At 48.8% G+C, this 19,522-nt stretch overlaps 1 protein-coding gene across 1 annotated transcript in view; it reads right to left on the bottom strand.

The window, feature by feature from the left end:
* Positions 1 to 1,423: 1,423 nt before the first annotated feature.
* ARHGAP32 (Rho GTPase activating protein 32) overlaps positions 1,424 to 19,522 on the bottom strand; it is a 188,281-nt gene continuing 170,182 nt past the window's right edge. The window contains exons 16-25 of the mRNA XM_059829798.1: positions 16,911 to 17,055; positions 16,097 to 16,179; positions 13,478 to 13,585; positions 12,074 to 12,219; positions 9,568 to 9,769; positions 8,647 to 8,792; positions 7,642 to 7,716; positions 6,194 to 7,051; positions 4,626 to 5,533; positions 1,424 to 3,679 (exon numbers count right to left, since the gene is read on the bottom strand). Coding sequence (XP_059685781.1) covers positions 1,424 to 3,679; positions 4,626 to 5,533; positions 6,194 to 7,051; positions 7,642 to 7,716; positions 8,647 to 8,792; positions 9,568 to 9,769; positions 12,074 to 12,219; positions 13,478 to 13,585; positions 16,097 to 16,179; positions 16,911 to 17,055 — 4,927 coding nt within the window. The remainder of the gene's footprint in view (positions 3,680 to 4,625; positions 5,534 to 6,193; positions 7,052 to 7,641; positions 7,717 to 8,646; positions 8,793 to 9,567; positions 9,770 to 12,073; positions 12,220 to 13,477; positions 13,586 to 16,096; positions 16,180 to 16,910; positions 17,056 to 19,522) is intronic.

Here is a 19,522-nt window from a genome sequence, read left to right as displayed (position 1 = left end):
CAATACGGAAAGCTTTAAAATACCTAGGATGACATTATTAGTGTGTTACAGAGAGTGCACTGGCCTTCTGTCCCTACTGCTAACTGAATACTGGTAGGAGCTACACTTGCGATACGGGAGGCAGTACAATTTCACAGCGCACAGATGGCACATAACTACTCTGTATGTGCCACGACTTCACAGGGACCCCCTTGCCACCGCAGAACTCAAAGGTTACAGAAAGCCGTGTCCTGTAGACCTTCAGTTTAAGGTCAATAGGAGCATCCCCTGATCTAAGAGCTGCAGGATCTGGCCCAGGGCAAAAAGCTGGTCATGCAGGTATCTCGGCACTTATACAGTCATTCCCAGCTGGTAAGTTGGGCTCCAATTTACAAGCTGGACATAATGCTCTAAAGGTATTTTTTTTTTATTTTATTTTTATAGTATTTTTTTTGTAGAGATGATACTGTCTGGCCAGCCACAACATGGTATTAAATTGTCTGGACTGTAGAGAGCCTAGCAGTAAAGAGGAATTGGCATGAAATGGGTGTGCTGTTCCCAACTGCGTTGCGTATGGTTTGGTGTATTTTTGTGGGGGGGTGTTTTTTGTTTTTTTCTTTTGGTATGAGAAATGCAAACCTGCCCTGCTTGGCTTCCAAAGCTGGCCTCTGCTTACAACAGAGAAATGTAAAGTAATTTGATTTCTTGTAGTCAGAAGCAGCTCGTTAAGCAAGCAATTTAAAAAGTGCATTGTATTTTGAACTTGCTTCGGAGCCTATTCCACAGGCTTGAAGTCAAAACAGGCTCCCACCCACTTCAAAGCACTTGAAGGGGATCTGCTATGCCTGAGCAATAATTTTCAAGGGAGAGGCAGGACCTCGGCATTTATCAAGAAGAAAATACTTGGGAAATCTTTCCCCCTCGCCCAGCTTTTAGCCCACTCTTGCTGCGTAACTGCAGAGGGGGCAGAACGGTGGTTCTTCCAAGGCATGCCATGGAGCCCCTTTCTTGGAAGCTAGCATGGGAAGGGCAACTCACTACACACGGGGCTCACGGGGAGAACAGCCGCATGCACAGTCCGTCATGCACAGGACCACGGAGGCGTGGTGAGGGAGCTGCCAACGTCAAATCTGGGGAAGGAAAAACTTCTCCTTCTCCGCTCCCCACCCCAACAGCATCTCTTTCAGCTCTGCCCGGCCTCTCTGGCAACATCTGTGTGCCAACAGCCTGCCCTATCGTTCCAGTTGTCTCAAAACTACATGAAAAAGCTATCTCTCTACTACATAAAAACAGTGAGTGGTGGGCTGAAGGGGGGTTTGCTTTGCTCATCGGGGCAGGGTTGGGTTTTTTTTTTTTTCTCTTTTTTCGGTCACTGAAAAAATAAAACAGTCCACTGTCCAGCAGAGGCTGCTTAGACTCTATCCCTCCTTTCCCCCACACCAGCTCACTCAACGTGGACCTCTGTTTCAGGCCTCTGCAAACACAGCTCCGTCGGGAGGAAGGCTCCCTGGCCGAGGGCCGTGGCGTAAGTTCTACTGTGCACGTGGGTAAAACTGGGGGGCACAAACCCCCCTCCTCCAACATAGCCCCCTCTTTGGTGCTGAGGCATGGTATGGTAATCCTCCAAATTATCATACTGGGACACCACAGTCATAGTGCTTTGGCGTTTCCCAAGGGTTTGGTAGGGGTAGAGGAGGGCAGAGTCCCTCTCCATGGTTTCGGGGTGCTGCATTCTGAGGCTGTGGCTCCGTTCGGGCTTGGGCGGTGGTGCCATGGGAGAGGCGGCGTGCTCCTCTTCTTTATAGCAGTCTCTGGAGTGTTTCTCCACGGATGTGGTTGGTCTGGCTCGAGACCTCTCCAAATCCGGCCTGTCCTCTGCCAACCTCACCTCCTTGTGGTTCAGTCTCAGGGTCTCCTGGTTCGCCGGGATGTACTTCCCGCCCGAGTGCTGGTAACTGATGGGCTCGGAGGGCTCTGGGCCACCTTTGGGCCTGTAGTCGGGATAAGGGGGCCCGTTTTTGGACTCGGAAGGCTGCCTATGGCTTGCTTCCTGCTGCAGGTGCGTCCTGTGTTCGCTTGTGTTGCAGCCTGGCTCATGCAGCTTCCTGTTCCGGATGCTGCTCTGCTTCTGGGGAAGGGACGGCTTCTCCGACTGCCCGTTCCCATAGGCTCCGTGGTAGTGGGCTCTGTCCAGCTCTGGCTCAGGGTGCTGCATGTAGTAACGTTCGTCCCCCTCGGGCGTAGCCGCTTTGGCCGGGTACCTCCCCTCCTTCCCTTCTGCCACGGTGAGGAGGCCAGTTTTCCCAGGATCCGATTTGCTGCGCAAGTGAATCACATCCAGTCCTCCCAGCTCCTCCTGCAGCAGCGGGGCCACGTTATCATACTGGGACATCACTGGCCCTTTCACTTTCTGGCGCGTGCGGCTCTCCCGGCGGATAGACTGCATGCGGTACTTCTCCATGTCCTCGAGGTCCCACGACATGTACATGTGCTTGATGTCCGGGGCAGGAGGCACATCTCTGCTGATGAAGCTGTGCTCTTTGCCTGCCAGGTGGCTGATGAGGCCACCCCGAGGGTAGGCAGACAAGCTGGGATAGCGGTACAGGCCTTTGCTTTGCAGCCGGGAGGCGTACGATGCAAAGTCTCGGCTGGGCAGGGGGTGGAAAGGCCTGACCCGCACAGTGCTGTAGGGGTCCAGGTCGTAAAAGCTCCCGTCAGCAGTGGTGTAGTAAGAGGATCCGGAAGAGCTGGAATAAGGACTGTACCGGTAATGTACCCGCCCGTTCTCAAAGTAAGGCTGCAGCTGAGTTACGTGGTAGTCGGAGTGGGGCTGATAGGGCTTGTACTGATAGAGGGGCCGCGGGCAGTACACTGGCTCGTCGTCTGGAGGTACCTCGGTCCGTGAAATGGGAACGGAGCGGATAGCAGAAGCAGCAGGGGTGGGGACATGCAGCGACTGAACCCTTCGGATAGTGGGGTAGGGTGGAGCATCCTCGGCGTAGCTGGCGTTACGCAGGCCCGTTGGGCTCACGGAGGACACAAACTCTGTCCGGCTGCGAGGCTTGGAGTGGAGAGCTGAGGCGCTCTTCCCTTGGTTTGTGTAGGTGGTGTAGCGAGTGCCCGCAGAAGTGGGTGTCTCTGACCGAGGCGGGTAGGCTTGGTGCTGGTCTGGTTTGCTGTGGTAGGAGACGTGAGGAGGAACGCTCTCGGGCCTGTACTGATGGACGGAAGCCGGCTTGTGGTGCAGGTAGCTGTCTGGCCCAGAGGGCTCGGGGACGCTCTCTGGCTTGGGATGCGGCACGTACACGGACTGCAGGGAAGCGTGCTTGGGTGGGGGAGGCGGTGGTGGTGGCGGCAGCAGGGCTTCCTCCACAGAGGAGGCCAGCACGGAGGAAGACAGGAAGGCGTGATAATTGGAGTTGGTGATGGCGTCCGTGTTGTTGGAGTGCATGGCGGCAGCAATTTTGCTCTCCAGCGTTCTCACAGGCGGGACAGGGGGTGTAAAGCTGTAGGAGGAGTGAGTAGGGACGGACTCGGACCGCAGGTGCAGCGGGGGAGCCCTCGTAGTCTCCCGAGGCTTTTCCAAATGACTTTGGTGGCCTGTGGGCACAGAAGAGGAGCAGCGGGTGCTAGAACTGCTTTCTGGGACAAAACCAGGAGCAGGCTCAGGTGGCTTTTCAGGTGCGGTTGCGCCCCAGACCTATAAGGAAGAAACCAGTAGCAGTTAGAGGCCAGCATCTTTCCCCCCCCCACGTACTCCGTAGTTAAAATATCACAGATGCTCGTACGGATTAGTTAAATTTAAGTTTTTTCTGTGCCTGCTCTCTGTTTGCTGTGGAGAGCTAGTGCTGCTCGCTGCACAAGAGGAGATGTCTCGGTTCCCTTTCAGAGCACGGGCAGCGTGGTGCCTCTGGGAGATTTCGGGACCCGTCACAAATGGCGCTCTCTGCAAATGTCAAACTGGAGAAAGGGGAGGAGGTGGCTGTCTCTTTATAGCAGCAGGTTAAAACTTTTACACAGTTGCCACAGTGTTTTGTTAGGTGGTCTGCTTATAAATGTACTTGCCTTAATGAAAATATACCCGGATTTAAACTCCTCACGCCCTGGTGAGCAGATCAAGTGCTGTAATACAGCAGAAACCCCTTCCTTAAATGTGGCTATGGTGCTTAAGACAGGCTGCAGGCGTGCGGGCTTCACGGGCAGCAGGTGGTTTGGATTTCTGAGTGAACACTTCCATGTCTAACTGACACCAGGAATCTGCCCTGCTTTATCAAAGAGGATGTTGGAAGAGGGTACTGTCAGCCTCAGTGAAGACAGGATGCAAAAATTCTTACTTGGTCCTGAGCACTTCTAAACTAGCATTCCCTGTATCAGTCACCCCGGCAGATACTTTTTTCCTTAAAGCCAAGGGGAGCGGGTGTATCGGGATGTCCCCTTGTGTTCACTTAGGAAATTCTGCGCTGCCTTCCTGTAAGGCTGCGCCTGTGTTGTACACGCGTAATTCCCAGTAACCTGTGAAGCCCCTGCCTCTTGCCGTTTGGACTGGAGCGACTCTCCCAGAGCTCAGCCTCCTGCAACTATGGATTAGCTGTGCACGGACACCACGCTCACAAGTACCTGCGAGGCTGGGGGGCACGTCCACGTACCTGGCTGGAACTATTCGATGCTTTTGCAGAGGCCGCTGGCACTTGTCCCATTGCTGACTGGTGATCGTGCCTCTGCGACGGGGCGGGCTGGCCGGTGGTGAGCGTGCGCTGCGCAGTTGTGACAGTGAGGTCTGCCTGAGTCGTGGCTGGACCTGCTGGTTCGCGGTTAGGCTCAGCTGCTGTCGTCTGGATGGGTGTTAAATACGGCGCTGAGGCCGGGGTGCTTTTCTCCCCGGCAGTTAGGACAGGAGGAGACTGAAGTTTGTCATCGGCTGTGCAGATAGGAAGGTGGTGCTTGTCCCCAGGCATGCATGCACGGAGGTGGGGCTTATCTACAGCCAAGTCTGTTGTGGGTGGTTCCCAGTCAGGCAGTGCACCTGCAGTATGGTGGTGTGTGTGCTCCCACTCCCCAGCATGGGAGGGGAAGTGGTCTTTGTCCCCCGCTTTACCAGGACGGAAGCCGGACTGCTCCTGCTCCGCATCTCCGCTACCAGGCATGTCCCCAGGCATGCCAGTGTGGAGAGGTGGGGGGTCCCGGTTTCCAGGTGCACCGGGCGGGTGGTTCTGCTCCCCGGGTGTGCTGCTACCTTGGAAATCCTGCTCTACTGGTGCACTAGTCTGGAAGTGAAGTCGGTTCTCGGGCAGACCGGTATACAGGTGGAGCTTGTCTGGAGCACCAGCGGAGAGATGGAGCTTTTCTAGAGCTGTGCCAGCTTCAGTCTCTCCATAATTTGTGCTTTCAGAATGAGCATCTCCTGGCCTTTTCTGAGACTGAGCGGACGCTTGCTGCGCGGACTCGGCTAACGCTAGGGCTAGCATGCGCGCTGCATTTTTCGGAGGAGGAGGAGGGATAAGAGACACAGAACTGACGGGAACAGGATCCTGGGGGGAGTCGAGGGCAACTGCTCCTAATGGGGGGAAAATTGAGAGAGAGAGTGATTTTATGTTACCCAATAAGGAGAGTGACCTAACCTTAATGACTATTGTAAAAAAATAGATGCTTTCCACACTTTCACAGTGGCAATTCCTTCTGATGCGAAACACTCTATCTTCTGTCTCACATGCAAACGCTGCTCAATAGCGCAGCGGTTCATCACAAAAAGGAAAAAAAACACAAGAGATTGTCTAAAGGCTCCTCTTGCATTTCTAGAGAGGTAGGAAGTAGGTAGCAGAGAATGAGACACCCTTACACAATTTTGATCATAAGGTTTTAGGCGAAAAGGTCCCTTCTTCGAGTGTTGGCAGATTTTTAATTTAAAAAAAGAAAAGTCCTAGGTGGTCTATTGGCTGAAATGATTTAGAAGGACACGCTATAGATTTTTCACGTATGACAGGATGGGGGGGGGGAAAAAAGTGGTATACAAAGTATTATGGAAAATTATCTGAGATTTGTGTGATGTAGGGAGAAGGCAGAGGTTAAGACCTTACTGATCTGCACAGCCCTGCAAGACACTTGTGATCAGAACTGATGGGCAATCCCCTCTCCTGAAAGGCACGCAGAGGAGGAGGTTTTTGAGAGCAGGTCCCCTTTGGAACTTAAAGAAAGAATGGAGGAAAATGCACTGTACCTGGCTGTGTGTGTCCAGTGGGTACAGTCTTATTCTGACTGCTTGACATTGGTCTCTCCCCTTCTTCTGGCAACTCTGGTTTGCCAGCAGCCACTAGCTGGGCATGCTGTAGCTCTTGGTGGGCTCCTTCCCCTGCTCCCGTGTCACTGTTTTTCAGGGGCAAGGACATCTGGGTGGGGGACCTGTTTGTGGTATCAGTGATGCCAATGCCTTTGCTCCAGCTGGAAGCAGAGGAGTTTCTGGATGTGCTGGGCACTCCTCCAATCGCTTCTGACATACGGCTGGGCAGCGCGAAGGAGACGGGTTCCGACGTAGTCAGCGGCGGAGATTTGATGGGCTTTCGCCCCATCTTGGGGGAGAAGGCGTGGGGTTTGCAGGCCTTCTCTTCGGTTGGGCTCAGGTCCAGAGTAAAGAAGGGACTCATCTTCTCTTGGAAAGGGGAGACTGGCTCAGAGCTCGTGGCACTGCCTGGTGTCTGGGACCGGCTGCCCGATTCCAAATCCTTCTTTAGCAGGCTTGGCTTCTCCTTGTTTATGCCGATGGACTCCAGCAGGGAGGTACTGCTATCCAGGCACTCGGACTCTGCTTGGGGCGGGCTGCACTGAAAAGACATTGGGTCAAAATCCAGGCTAGCGACTCCGATATCCGGTGGGCTCAGGTCAACGTCTTCAGCAGATCGAGGAGAAATCAGGGCAGGAACGTGGATGAGCCCCTCGTCCCCATCGCTGTCGTTGTCGTGGGGAAGGTTGTCGTAAGAATTGCAGCGATTCATGTTCCCTAAGAGCTCTCCGTTGAAGGAAGCAGACAACGCATCACTACTGGACCTAGGTCTTCTGGGTCGAAACAGTTTAGATTCACCTAGGAACGAGTAGATACATACCGGTTAGTGTCAAAATCTTACTGTCCAGGAGGTGATGGTTCAGTGGTGTTTTTAAAGTACTCTTAAGGCGGTGTGCACGATGCTCACCTGGTGAACTCTAAACACAAAAGTAATGCAGTTAGCGGTAACTGTTAATCACGTTTGCTCAAACTCTTTTACAGCAGTTGTCAGGTCTGATTTAGTCTGAAACTAAGCTGCGTGCAAAAGCAAAACTAGTTTAAGTATGCTGTAGACCTAAGGCTTTCTCAGAAAGCATTCTCCTTCTCCGTGCCGTCTTTTCCACCTTGGAATAGAAACGGGAGAGGGCAACGAAGGAACGTAAGGGGTGCCGGCTCTACAAAAGCAACAGGTTTGCTTTTTTTACCTTAGAAGGAAAAAAAAGACCTGAAGAGCATTTCTCTGGGGTACCCATCTGTGTTGGGCACTGGTAAGCTGCATCATTAATTAGCAAGTCCAGCTTTTACTGGAGGGGTGGAAAGTCAGCTCTGTTGACATTACTGACTGCAGATACTCAAACTGCCTTTTTCAATCCACACGCATTAAAAGTGCAGGTACAATTTTGTCTTACCATCAACAGCATGCAGAGAGGTAAGCGATTCTTCGCTTTTAGCTGAGCGAAGAGTCCCGCTGTCTCCTCGTCCACCTAAGGAAATGCAACCAAGACAGTGAGAAGCTGAATTATAAAAGTGGTTTGTATTTGCCTAGGTAACGGTGGCAGGAAGAAACAAATGGGTTTCCAGCAACAGTACCGCTGTCCCGGGAGTTGTGCTTTTTTGGGGTTGGGTTTTTTGCTTTTGTTTTTTACTCCAAAGCCCTTAAAGAAAACCTTTATCCTGTTCCATTGTTAATATGCTTTACTGTCTAAGAGAGATGTAGTCCTGTTTTGCGCAGGTGACTAGCCTGCAGAGATTCCTTTCAGACAGTCTTAAAGGACAGTCATATAATGTGTTTATTATACTGAAGACTACGAGGGTTGTAATTTGAAAATGGCACCAGGGAGAAGACGGGATAGAAGTCCTCACTGGCCCACATTTAGGGATTTGTGGTGTGTTTTACCGCAAAAAAACATTGTTGCTATTTTTAAATTTGGAAAGAGACAGAAAACTGTATGTGGAAAGGGCTAAAAATTTAGAGATTTACGTACACTGGATGTGGCTACAAAAGGCTGTTGCTGGACGCCTTCTCTAGTTACGCTGGTGTAGCTTTCGGGGTGAACGTGTTTGTGAAAAAGTGCCTTTTACCTAGGTTAATCGTGTGTCTTTTGAGAGAAGCAAAGGGAGCCGGAACTGCATTCTTATTTCCTAATAAGAGCATCGGAAGGAATTACTTTGAGACTTATCGTAGCGGTGCCCGTACATCATCTTTCAAAAGCTACTCTGGGAAAAGCACTAGAGGTGCGTGCTCTAGCGGGTTTGGCTCCTGAGCTAAAGCGAGATCCATTTAGGAAAGACAGCAGTTAACCGAAGGTGTTATGCATGTCTTGAACACTAGAAGGAGATAGAAGCACACTGTAAACATGAATTCTGCTTTGCTGAAAACCCCAGGTTTTTGGAAGCTGGATTTGCACCCTTACCTGCCAGGGCTATGGCTTTCATTTCTGAGGGCTCGCTGGGATTGCGCTGTAGCTTCCGTTTGGACACGGACGATGATTTTCCCAGGTTGAAGAAGGAACGCCAACTGCCAACCGGCGATTTCTTCATCTTGCTGGGCGGTCTTTTTCTGGAGCGAGAAAATAGAGCGAATTATTGGAGGGGGAAGCTGCATTTAGTTCCAGCTACTGGTTGGTTGTTGGTAGCGCTATCTGGCTTCTCCTGAAAGAAAGCTTAGAAACTCGGTCTCTTAAATAGCTCAGCCTTAAAGTCTTGCTGGGTAAATTCCACCAATCTATGCAAAGCGGGCGCAATGCAGGTGAGCAAAGGCTCTGTACTCGTACAGTACCGCAGCTAAGTAAGGGACGGCTTTTATTTAGCTGGCAGATGCACCAGTTCTCCGAGGAACTGTGCAGTCATAAAAGGTATTCAAAAGCATCACTCGCTCGTGCTGTGAAATCACCTTCGCCTCCTCCCACTGCCGTATTTAATTTCTAGTGTCGTCAAGCCTGTCCAAGCGCTTCAAGGGGAACCTGGACTTGTTACAGGCACTTAGTCCTGAAATCTGGAAAACCCTGATGTTTCCAGGTGTTCACCCTGTTTACATTCCTGTGTGCATAACTAGTACAGGCACCTATATGCATCACATACAACACAGCTTTATATATTTAATGATAACCCTGCTAAAAAGGAGGGCGTGACACAGGAGTTGTATGGCTAAACTAAGTCCATCAGACAACTGATGTAAGCTGAATCCTCACAGAGTCCAGAGCAGGTGGAAAACTGGCTACAATACTTTACGTACAACTAGCGTAAGGCAGTATCAGCAAGTTTTTGCTGTAATAAAAAAAAAAAACAACCCAAAACCAATTATGACACATGCTGGAAAGGAAATTCGTCTCTACCTTTCGGATGGAAAGTCTATGACCGTGTGGAATTTCCCCTGTAAAGCTGCAGGGCCTTCTCCCACTTCTATGTATTTGCTGTCTGCCACGATGGGAGAGTTGATCTGGGCTTGCGTCCGTGCCTGTGCCTCCTCCAGCGTGAGCAGCTTTGTGGAAGGCGAGGACACCAACAGAGACTTGGGCCGTGATAAGGAACTGTGCCCTGTAAGGGAAAACCACAGACAACAGGGAGAATCAGAAAACAGCAGGACAGAGATGAGAGCTCTGGGTCTCTGCGCCTCGGGAGGTGCTGTGTTTTTCTAAATCTTTGTTATCCCAGCCACAGAAAGATGTGATCAAAATAACCGTTTTGTCAGAGGTATGTTTATGACAAAGAAAAAAAAAAAATCTCAATTACGAGAGCACAGCTTAGTGTATTTAAAAAAACAAAAAAGGCAGAGGTAAGCAGGTAGGTTGGAAACCTGCACTGACACTTTTCTTAAGCTTCATCTGTATGCAGAAGTCTGTAAAGAAAGTGATGATTTTTCTTCTCATAAAGCTTGGCTTCAGTTATTCCCAGGTCCCACCTCTCAGTGCACCAGGAAATGCCATGTGCGACTGAAGTTGCTACAGACTAATGTGCAGACGGATGCAGCAAACAGAATCTAGCTGCGTGTCTCGCCCTTGGCCGCCTTACAGCTCGCGCTTGTTTTTGGCGATGAACGTGTAAACCTTTGTAAAGGTAGCTGAAGTTGCCTCCCGCTGCTGGGCGCGGGGAAGTCAGCTTGCAGGGTAGTGGAGACGGCTACAGATGAGCTCGAGGAGCCTGTGGTAGGAGCAGCTGTCTTTTGTTTGACATTGCTTATTGTGCAAGTATGTATGTGGTTATTCTCACACGAGTTAAGGGGTGGGGGGGGAAGTACGTCATCACATCAACATCCCGGTTGGTTCCATCACTGCTACCACCCCTTTAGCATCACAGCTCTCATGTAAAGAAGTGTGCACAGCCTGGTGTGTGTCTGTCAGCTGTAAATGCTATCCCGGGTGAAGTCTGGGTTCCAGCTGTCTTTGCAACAGCCTTACCAGGAACGGCTTAAAGCAGGCTTGGGAATACCGCTTTCACCTCTTACAGGCAGGTACGAGCAAGAAGCTGCGCTCAAAACCAGAGGCTCTTGGAGAAGCACTGAAGAGGATGCTGCCTTGCCGCACCACAGTATTCCCACACTTAGCTGATACGCTGTGGAATAGCCTGACCCTTCTCCCCGCCGGTTTGGTGTCAAAGCACACTGAATGCGACTGACCAAGTCATTAAACAATTAGCCGAATTTACACGGTCCATTCTAAGCCTGGATAATCATTTGGCTCGGATTCTTAGCACGCTTATCTTCCCTTGGCAGAGCTCAGCCTGCTGTGGGCTATTACAGTTCAGCCAAGCTAACGTCTGGCTCCTATTGACTTAAAATTGCCTTCCAGTAGGAACAAAAGCCGGACTTGGAGCAACTCTGCTACCCCAAGTAGAGGCAGGGCTTGTTTAAAAGTGGGGAGCAGCAAATACACTGGAAAAAAGCAGCTACCTGTACTCTGCAGGTGGTGGTAACTGCACTGACTGTGCACATTCCATAGGAAGGACAGGTTATCAAAGCAGATGGTACACACTTAATGCCGCTTAGGAGTAATAATAGCTTGTGGTCTGCACGTTTATCTTAATGTACAGAGTAAACTTTCCTCCTGGTGCAACTCCACTTGTTTTCAGTGGAACAGGTATACTTTATGGCCCTAGCAGTTACTCGAGGGGAGCTGTAGGTTCCAAGGCTGAATGATGTTTCAGGTGCTCCAGGGTTGGGCACAAAGGTGTCGCAGTTCATTCCTCATCCTAAAGCCACGCACCAGCAACACTGAGCAGAGAACTAGGCAATAGCTGTAGGGCCAACGTAGACTGAGCCGTGGGGCTGGGCAGCCCTGCTAGTTAACCCATACAGACTATGCAGAAGGAATAACCGGGACAGCAGATGTCAAAATATTCCCTGGTAAGAGCAAGAGTAAGTTTCTTGGTGTCACCGTTAGTGAGTACGGAGAGCTTTCTTTACATCGGTTCATTTTTGTTTGTGTTCTAAGGTGCTGGTAAGGGTAGACAGATCACACATTGTGTCGTCCTGCAAGATAGCTCAAACGGGTAAGCGTGCAGGAGCATCGATGATGATGGTTTTAAGAAGAAGGGGAGGGAGCCGGGGGGACAAAGATTTGAGAGATTCCCTACAATTTCTCAGTGCTAGGTCATAAAAGTAGAAGCCAAACGTTAAGATGTGCTACTTCTGTAGAGCATCCTTGGCTTCTAAGAAAGGTACTGACAGCAATTCCTAAAACCAGCTATATTTGCTGTTTGTTTTAACATCATAACCCTGGAAATCTGTCCTCTCAGTTATAGTAAAAAATGTATTTCAAATGTGCCAGGGGAGGCTCAGATACGCAGTGAGTGTCTGCTACCTTTTTTTTGATCCAGGTAAAGCTAGTGGAGGAAGACACGCACCTGCTCCATCTCGTATGACTGAGCTGAGTTTGGAACTGAAGAGGACGTCCACGTGGTTCAAGATGAATTCCACAACCACTGACTGGATTCGCACCTCCATGAAGGCAGCTGTTCCGCTGAAGCAGGCAGACTCTATCTGCTTTGATCTGAAGAAAAGGCAGATTAAATGAAACGCAAACAGCCAGCAGCACACGGGAAGATGCGCTCCTTTTGGGTAAGGCTTCAGCACGTGTGGAGCTATTGTGCCTGGTTGCTCAGGCAGACGAGACTTTAGGGGCAGTTAAGAGATTAAATCTCAGCAAGGCACTGCGCAAATGATCATACTGACTGTAGTGATTTATATCCAGATTTTGGGTTCAGGTGTTGAGTCTTACTGAAATGGCAAGAGGAACGCTGGGTCTAGAAGGAAAAGGAGCGTGTGGCAGGTCCAGATCGAGGTACATGAACCGCGTACACAAAGCGGGGAGCTTTTTGTTAATGTGTTTCCAGATACTGTGAATGGCAGCAGGTTAATGCAGTGGTGTTGTACAAAGCTCACTGTGGCCTTCTACGTGACTTTCCCTCTAGCAGGGAATGTCTCCAACTGATCCTGCTCAGCAAGTACCCCAATACTCACAAAAGCACACTCAACCGAGATCATTTGACTGCTTGTGGGTGAATTGCCAGAAAGGAGAAAAGAGCTTACGCTCATTAACTGCACCCAGGGGAATCCATGACTCGGATTTCTCAGGTTGGTAACAACAGCAGTCCAGCAGTCAATACAATAGGGGCAGGGTAGTGCTGTGTTGGGTTTTTTTTTTAAAGCAAAATTTTAAAATTACACCATTAATTTTAAACTACCCTATTACGCACATTCAAAACAAATGTTAGGGGACAGATTTATCCAAGGTCATTTCCATAAGTCTGAACTTTTCCAGCCAAAAGCTGTCAAATTAGACTCTAGAGACTTGAAGCAATGGGAAATCAGTGATGCCACTGAACAAATTTTCCTGGATGATCAAGGACATCCTCGTCTCCTCTAACCAGGAGAGGGGAAATTATCATCTAGGAAAGAGAGCTGGGGGTGGGCGGGGATCCTTCCTTGCCACTACTGAACTGTAGTCAGGGGAATCGCACTGCAGTGAGCCGGAATAATGCTGGGCTGTTCTCTCCGGGTGGTTCCGCTGACAACAGCGGGGGCTATTTTACATCACTAGTTCAGGAGCTCAAGCCCCTGCTTAGAATGACTTCCCCTTAGAAATTTTACCGGAGGAGAAGAGCACATTGGATGGAAGAAAGGAGGGTCTCTTCCTCAACTGCTGAAAGTTATGATTTGCTGGAGAACAGGTATCATCTGTGTTTTATAAATATAAAAACTTATCTTGTATTGAAATGGGAGGGGGAAAAAGAAAAAAAAAAGAGTACCTTAGGAGGTTTGGAGCCCAGACGATTGCCAAGTTCTTCGTGTGCATATTTGTGATGGAGCAGTAGTCAGCTAGACGAGCTAAGTGTCTCATTAGGAACTCCAGTGTCCTGGAAAACAGGAGATAGGCAAATGTTCAGCACCAACGAGCAAAGCCATGCTCCAATTTACAAAACAAACCCTGGGTCGTTACTTTCTTTTGGCTTGACAGCTCACAGAAAAAAATGTTGAACTATGTACCCCAAGACTGACGGTAAGGTTGTCTTTAGCAATTAATGACACCGGGGTGGGGCGAGGGGAGTCTCTCTGATTTGTCCGGGCTCAGTGAAAAGACGGCCAAAGCATCTGCTCTCAGGACCAGGGCTGGATCCAGCACATGAGGAAGTGGACTGCAGTAACCTAAATGCCACCAGCACAGCAGGATCCAGAAGCAGAGCGCCCTGGAAATCCATCGCTTGGCTGCTTTACTGTAACCCTGTGCAACAGAAATAAATACACCCTTTGCACTGGATGTGATAGACACCCCAGCATACTGAACACCAGCAAATTGTATCTGAGTTCTACTTATATACCTAGAAGAAACCTGTAGCCAGTAATTTCATAAGGCTGATATGAGGTTAAACTGCCGAGGCTTCTGTTCACATTAATAATAATTAAAAAAAAAACAAAAGGCCTTTTTTTTCTAATAAACACTACTGCTACCACCCAGGAGGAGGAGGGAGCACAGGGCGATAATGAAAATGCTGCTGTATCCTCCTCGGTGCTGCTGTTGCTTGGCAGCAGCCCTGGCTGGTGTGTGGCTGTCTCACTGCGTGCCCCTTTCTGGGGCGGGGGGAGCGGGTGGGGGCTCAAAATCCCACAACCCGACAAGGCCTGAAGTGAAGAGGGATGTTTCTGGGCGGAAACAAAGCAGACATCTCCAGCACCGGTTACCTGCGTGGAACGTCTCCTCGCAGAGCAGCAGAAAACCAAAGTGGTTTTTTTCCTTTTTCAAGGGAAAAAAAGCCCAGGCACGGAGGGCAGAAGCCCTCTCCACCTCCGTCATTTCCCACCCAGGTGTCTCCCACGCCCCTCTCCGGTCTAAGACTAAGACGCACACAGGCATCACCATTGCCAAGTTAAACAAGTTTGTTCACCCCATAAAATAAAATAAGAGTCACTTTAGGGAAGAGGTGGAATGCACCAGAGAAAATTAGACAAAGGAGATGATTAGTTAATTTTTGAGAAGGAAGGGCCTCTTCAGGGCCCTGCCCCCTTAATTAACACAAAGACAATATTACAATTAGTTACTAGAAAGTACCAGCTATTACTCTAATTAGTTAGTTATTTGAACAGCAAGTAGCACACTAGTAAAGCATTTATAGCTTACAAACGCATTAGTTAAGACTAATGACCACATAATAATTTATTGCTATTCAAATAACATCATTAGTTATTTATACCACTCAGGTACAGCACTGCAACTGTCCAGCTAATCACCATACATGACAATAATTAAAAATTTAACTATTTATTAATTAGCACAGATGATTATTATAAGTAGTTACCAACACCCAAATAACTATCTTCATGTGTTACAACTGGCCATCTATACCACTCAGGCACAGAATCTTAACTGGGTCTGCAAATTAACTTACATTACAATAATAAATTAATATGCCAATTGACGACAATCCTACAGTATTATAATTAGAACTCAATCGCCAAATATCCATCTGCATACACTATAAATGGTCATCTAAACCCCGCAGGACACAGTATCGCAACTGGTCCAGCGCATTACAATAGTTATTGATACTTAAATAACTGTCAGCATACACTGGAATTAGCTACTTATACCGATTACAATACATAATTGTGAAGACTGCTTATTGTACATCATTACAATAATTAGTTATTAATACTATTTAAAGAATCATTAACATACAGTGTTCTATTTAGTTATTGCCACCAATCACCATACCTTTTTGTCTGATGCCTTTTTAACATACCCTGACCTAATTTTTACTACTAAAGACCATTAACCTGTTTGTTGTCATACTTACTTAGTCAAGACTCATTGCCATGTATCACAAATTAGCTATTAATACTAATTAGTTGGAATATATTATTATAATTACTTGGTGATTGTTAAACACCATCTTATAATTCATTATTCTACTAGAGCATTGTTATATTTTGCTAGTTCCTGTTGTTGCTGGGGGGGGGAGGGAATTGGAGACAAAATAGACTTGACCAAATTAAACTGAAGGCTGAACCAATTTTTTTGGCTACGCTTCACTTTGTTTAATTGTGATTCCTAGAGCTGGTCCTTGTGCCCCCCGCAACAAACCTATTCATTTCCTCAGTGCTACCAGCCACGTCTGACAGAGCAAGCTTGTATTTGCCTCCTATACATACCTTCCAAGGAAGTCAAGTAAGACCGTGCGAAGTATACAGTGTTTGTCTGGTAATGAGCTAATTAAAATATAAATCAACTTTATATAGCCATAAACCATTTTAATATACAGAGGCACAGTGTGGTTATCTTGAGAGGGAAAACTGGAATCGTATCATTTCACTCCTGAAATGCCAGCAATGATAAAACGCCGAGCTACAACCAGCGTCAAGGCTGCACTGACCTGTAGTGAGGAGGGGGCAGCTGTTGGATGACATCGTGGATTTTAACCAACCGTTCTTCATCTGTAGCAGCAGAAACAGCATCCTGGAACAAGGCAGGAAGGGATTTAGCTGCAAATAAGACTAGATACCGGCACCCCAGCATCCCGAACCACCTGGCCAATGCACTGGTCTTCGGCAGAGAGGCGGATTGTGTTGCTCTTCTCCACCTTCAGAGAGGTGTCTGTCTCTCGGGGACAGACCCACACCCGGATAACGTGCGAAAGGCCAAATAAATCAAGATCCGGGCCACTTTATAGCTTAATTGTACAGAGCGATCCCTTGCAGAGGGCGTTCAGCTCCAAGTAGCATTTGCTTCTAATCCCACTTCTGTTCAAGAAATCACTGGGGAATGGCAAACAATAGGGTCGTGCAAAGCATCGCTGGTGTCCCAATAACCTTCTACCGGGGCCCCAAAAGCGGAGTCAATGCGGCGCGGCATGGGGGACAGAGGCACGCGTGAGTAAACCTAAAGGGGAAACAGAAAAGGGACCTCACACTTGGGGCAGTGCCGCCCTTTCGAAATGGCAGGATGCTACCAGCAGTGGGAATCTGGTGTACGGGTAGCACAGACCGCATTGGTGTTAGGCTGGTAATTTTGGAGATACGCACTCCCGACCTCTCTCAAATCCCCAACTTAAGCTGAAGTAAGACCAGCCAAGGTGTGTGGCAGACAGGTTCAGCTTCCTGCTGGATCCTTTTCAGTATTTCTCTGTTCAACCAGTGCAGATGAAGTCACACTGAAGTGGAAAGTGAAAGGCGTCGCCTTGTACTTACTGAGAACTTCTCGTAGAGTTGATAGGTCAGCAGAGGGTTCGGGAGTTCGCGGAAGTACAGTTTGCAGAGGGAGCCCACGCAGTGAATGTCTTGGATGTAAATATCCTTTGTCAAGTCAGGAATCTGCTCGGAGTCAAACTCGTGGCTGGAAATGAGAACAGAAAAATGGGCAAAGGGGTTTGAAAAGGAGGAATGAAAATAAAACCCAGCGCAAACTACAGTCAAGGAAAGCAAGTGTTTCCTGATCTACACGAAAAAAATAAATACTTGACCCACGGCTGTGGTGCTGCTAGATCTTTCCAAAATGAGACTTTTTTTTCCTTCTAATAGAGCATTTTCAGTTAGTTTTATGAGCTATTGGCTAGTCTGCAATCCCTTTTGCTGCAACAGGGCCTGTCACAAAGTCTCCAGAGAACGAACGTCTTCCAAGACCAAGGAGACAATCTGGATATTGAACTCCCAAGGGCTGGGACTGGGAGCTGCCCAGAGGAGGAGTGCCCATGGGTCTGAATGAAAGCCGCTGTCCCTTTGCATTTCAAAGGCCTGGAAATTGAAATGATAAAGCAACGCGGCAGAACAGTGCAGCTGCTGCACATGGAAACTAGAGTGCGCAGAAATTCCTTGGGGACGAGCTGGTGAGCTGAGAACGCCTCTGCTACAGGGTGAAGAGAGCCAGGAACCACATGAAGAAAATCCCTGAGCATTCCCTTGGTTTTCAGAGAGAGAGACAAACCAAAATCACCAACATTTATGAAATAAAAGCTGAGCTGAGAAGGCCAAGGGCTGGCTCGCTGCTAGAATATGTGCATGGAAAGCGCTGTTTCAAATTAGCAGGACAGATTTGCAGGGACCAGCGTGGTGAGTCAGGCCACAGGGAGCGGGGAGAACACAGCTGCGCTAGCTGAAGCTCGGTTTCCCTACAACGGTCTTTAAGCTGTAAACCAAAACGGCTTATCATCGACGCGGGGAGTCATCCTGTCTACACTACGACCACAACAGTGTCGGGGGCTCGGTGGCAACATCCCCGGCCTCTCCCCCTGTCCAGGCCAGGCAATTTGTAACGCCAAAGCTAAAATGTGCCTTCAGCGCAGCTCAAACACTGAGCTCGCCTCTCTCTGCCTGCAGGACAGACTGGTTTGTACCCGTGTCCAAGACACCGGCGTATTTGTAACGGCAGCAGTCAAGCGTACGCCCCTTACAAGATCAAGAAGGAGCTCCGTCCTTCCCCCAGGCACGAAGGCCGCGGGAGGGAAGCCATGCATGCTACGCTAGACCGGGGGGCAGAAGAGGGCTCCACTTCTTCAGACAAGAGGGTGAACCCCAGTTCCTCATCCCAAAGGCAGCACAGAAGGAAATAAAGGCCTCTGTCTTCCCCAGCTGATGGATCGCCTGTAGCCACAATCCTCGGCGTTCAGGATACACCGCTCCCACAGGCACGGTCTGACTCACATCTGGGAGAGAAACTCATTTCCTGCCCTTGGCTCCACAGGAGAAGAGAGGGCTCAGAAGGGAGATCAGGGAAAGACACCAACCCACCCCCTACAAACACGCTCTGCCTTGGCTGAAATTCTCTGGCCATATCCTGCCCTACTCCAGTACTCCGGGTACTCCAGTATGTTTTCCTCGGAATAAATCTCACGCCGTGTCAGAGACCCACCCCTGCAGAAGCAGAATACGGAGTGAAGAAAGGGAAGCCCTACTACCTTCAGCCTTTTTTCTCTCTGCGCTGGCTGTTTCAAGAACTACACGTTATTTCTTTTGACCCCAAAGGAAGGTTGGGTTAGTAGAAGAATACGACTTCACAGTCTCTCAAAAAAAGCCGGAATACAGGGATACACGTCCCAACTCAACACTCACTCTGTTTTGCCTACCAGCCAAATAAAGGCGGCTACCGCACTGCCAAAGAGCCAACCTCTGTCCTGGAGTCAATCTCCCACGTGGAATAAATTCTCTAACTTTCTCTCCAACCAAAAAGCCCTTTAAATCCAGGAGATCCAATTCTTCTATGTGAAGCTTAAGAACAGTGACTCATTTATAAGGCTACTGCAGCTCTAGCTTTGAAATCAGCCTAATGGTCTGTTTATGTAGCTGGAAACTACAGCAATGCAACGTGTCCTACATTAATCAAACACTTATGAAAATCTGTAGTGATTTAGAAGAACAACAGGGACGGTGCCTACAAGTTATGCCACGTACTCCCTTCCTTTTGTCTTTGGAACATCTTGGAAAACTGAAAAATAGGCTGTCGCTTCATTCTCTGTACTATACCAGGGAATTATGCCACTGAAGTTTTAGAAAACTGTTTTTAAAGCACCTTTGGAAAACAACGAAGGAGAAAACGGTCTTGGCAACACAAACGGAAAAAATGGACTAGGGCAGCGATGAGAAAGATGGTCCAGCACAAGTCAAAATGGGGAATTAAAGGGATGTAACTGAAGCAAGGGCAAACATTTCATTCAGCCAAGACTGCTGTGGGCAACAGCTACAGTCAGGGTCTTTGGAGCCTGCACATCAAAGCCTCGGGAGCAGATTTTTAAAATGGGACTTGCTATGATGAGAAACAGGATTAAGCTGAGCCAGAAGGAGCCCATCCGTACAAGGGTTTGTACAGT

Source organism: Gavia stellata, chromosome 26 (genome assembly GCF_030936135.1).
Source record: "Gavia stellata isolate bGavSte3 chromosome 26, bGavSte3.hap2, whole genome shotgun sequence".
Taxonomy (NCBI): domain Eukaryota; kingdom Metazoa; phylum Chordata; class Aves; order Gaviiformes; family Gaviidae; genus Gavia; species Gavia stellata.
Note: the sequence above shows the minus strand (reverse complement) of the source record. Positions and strands in the feature narration are given on the sequence as shown.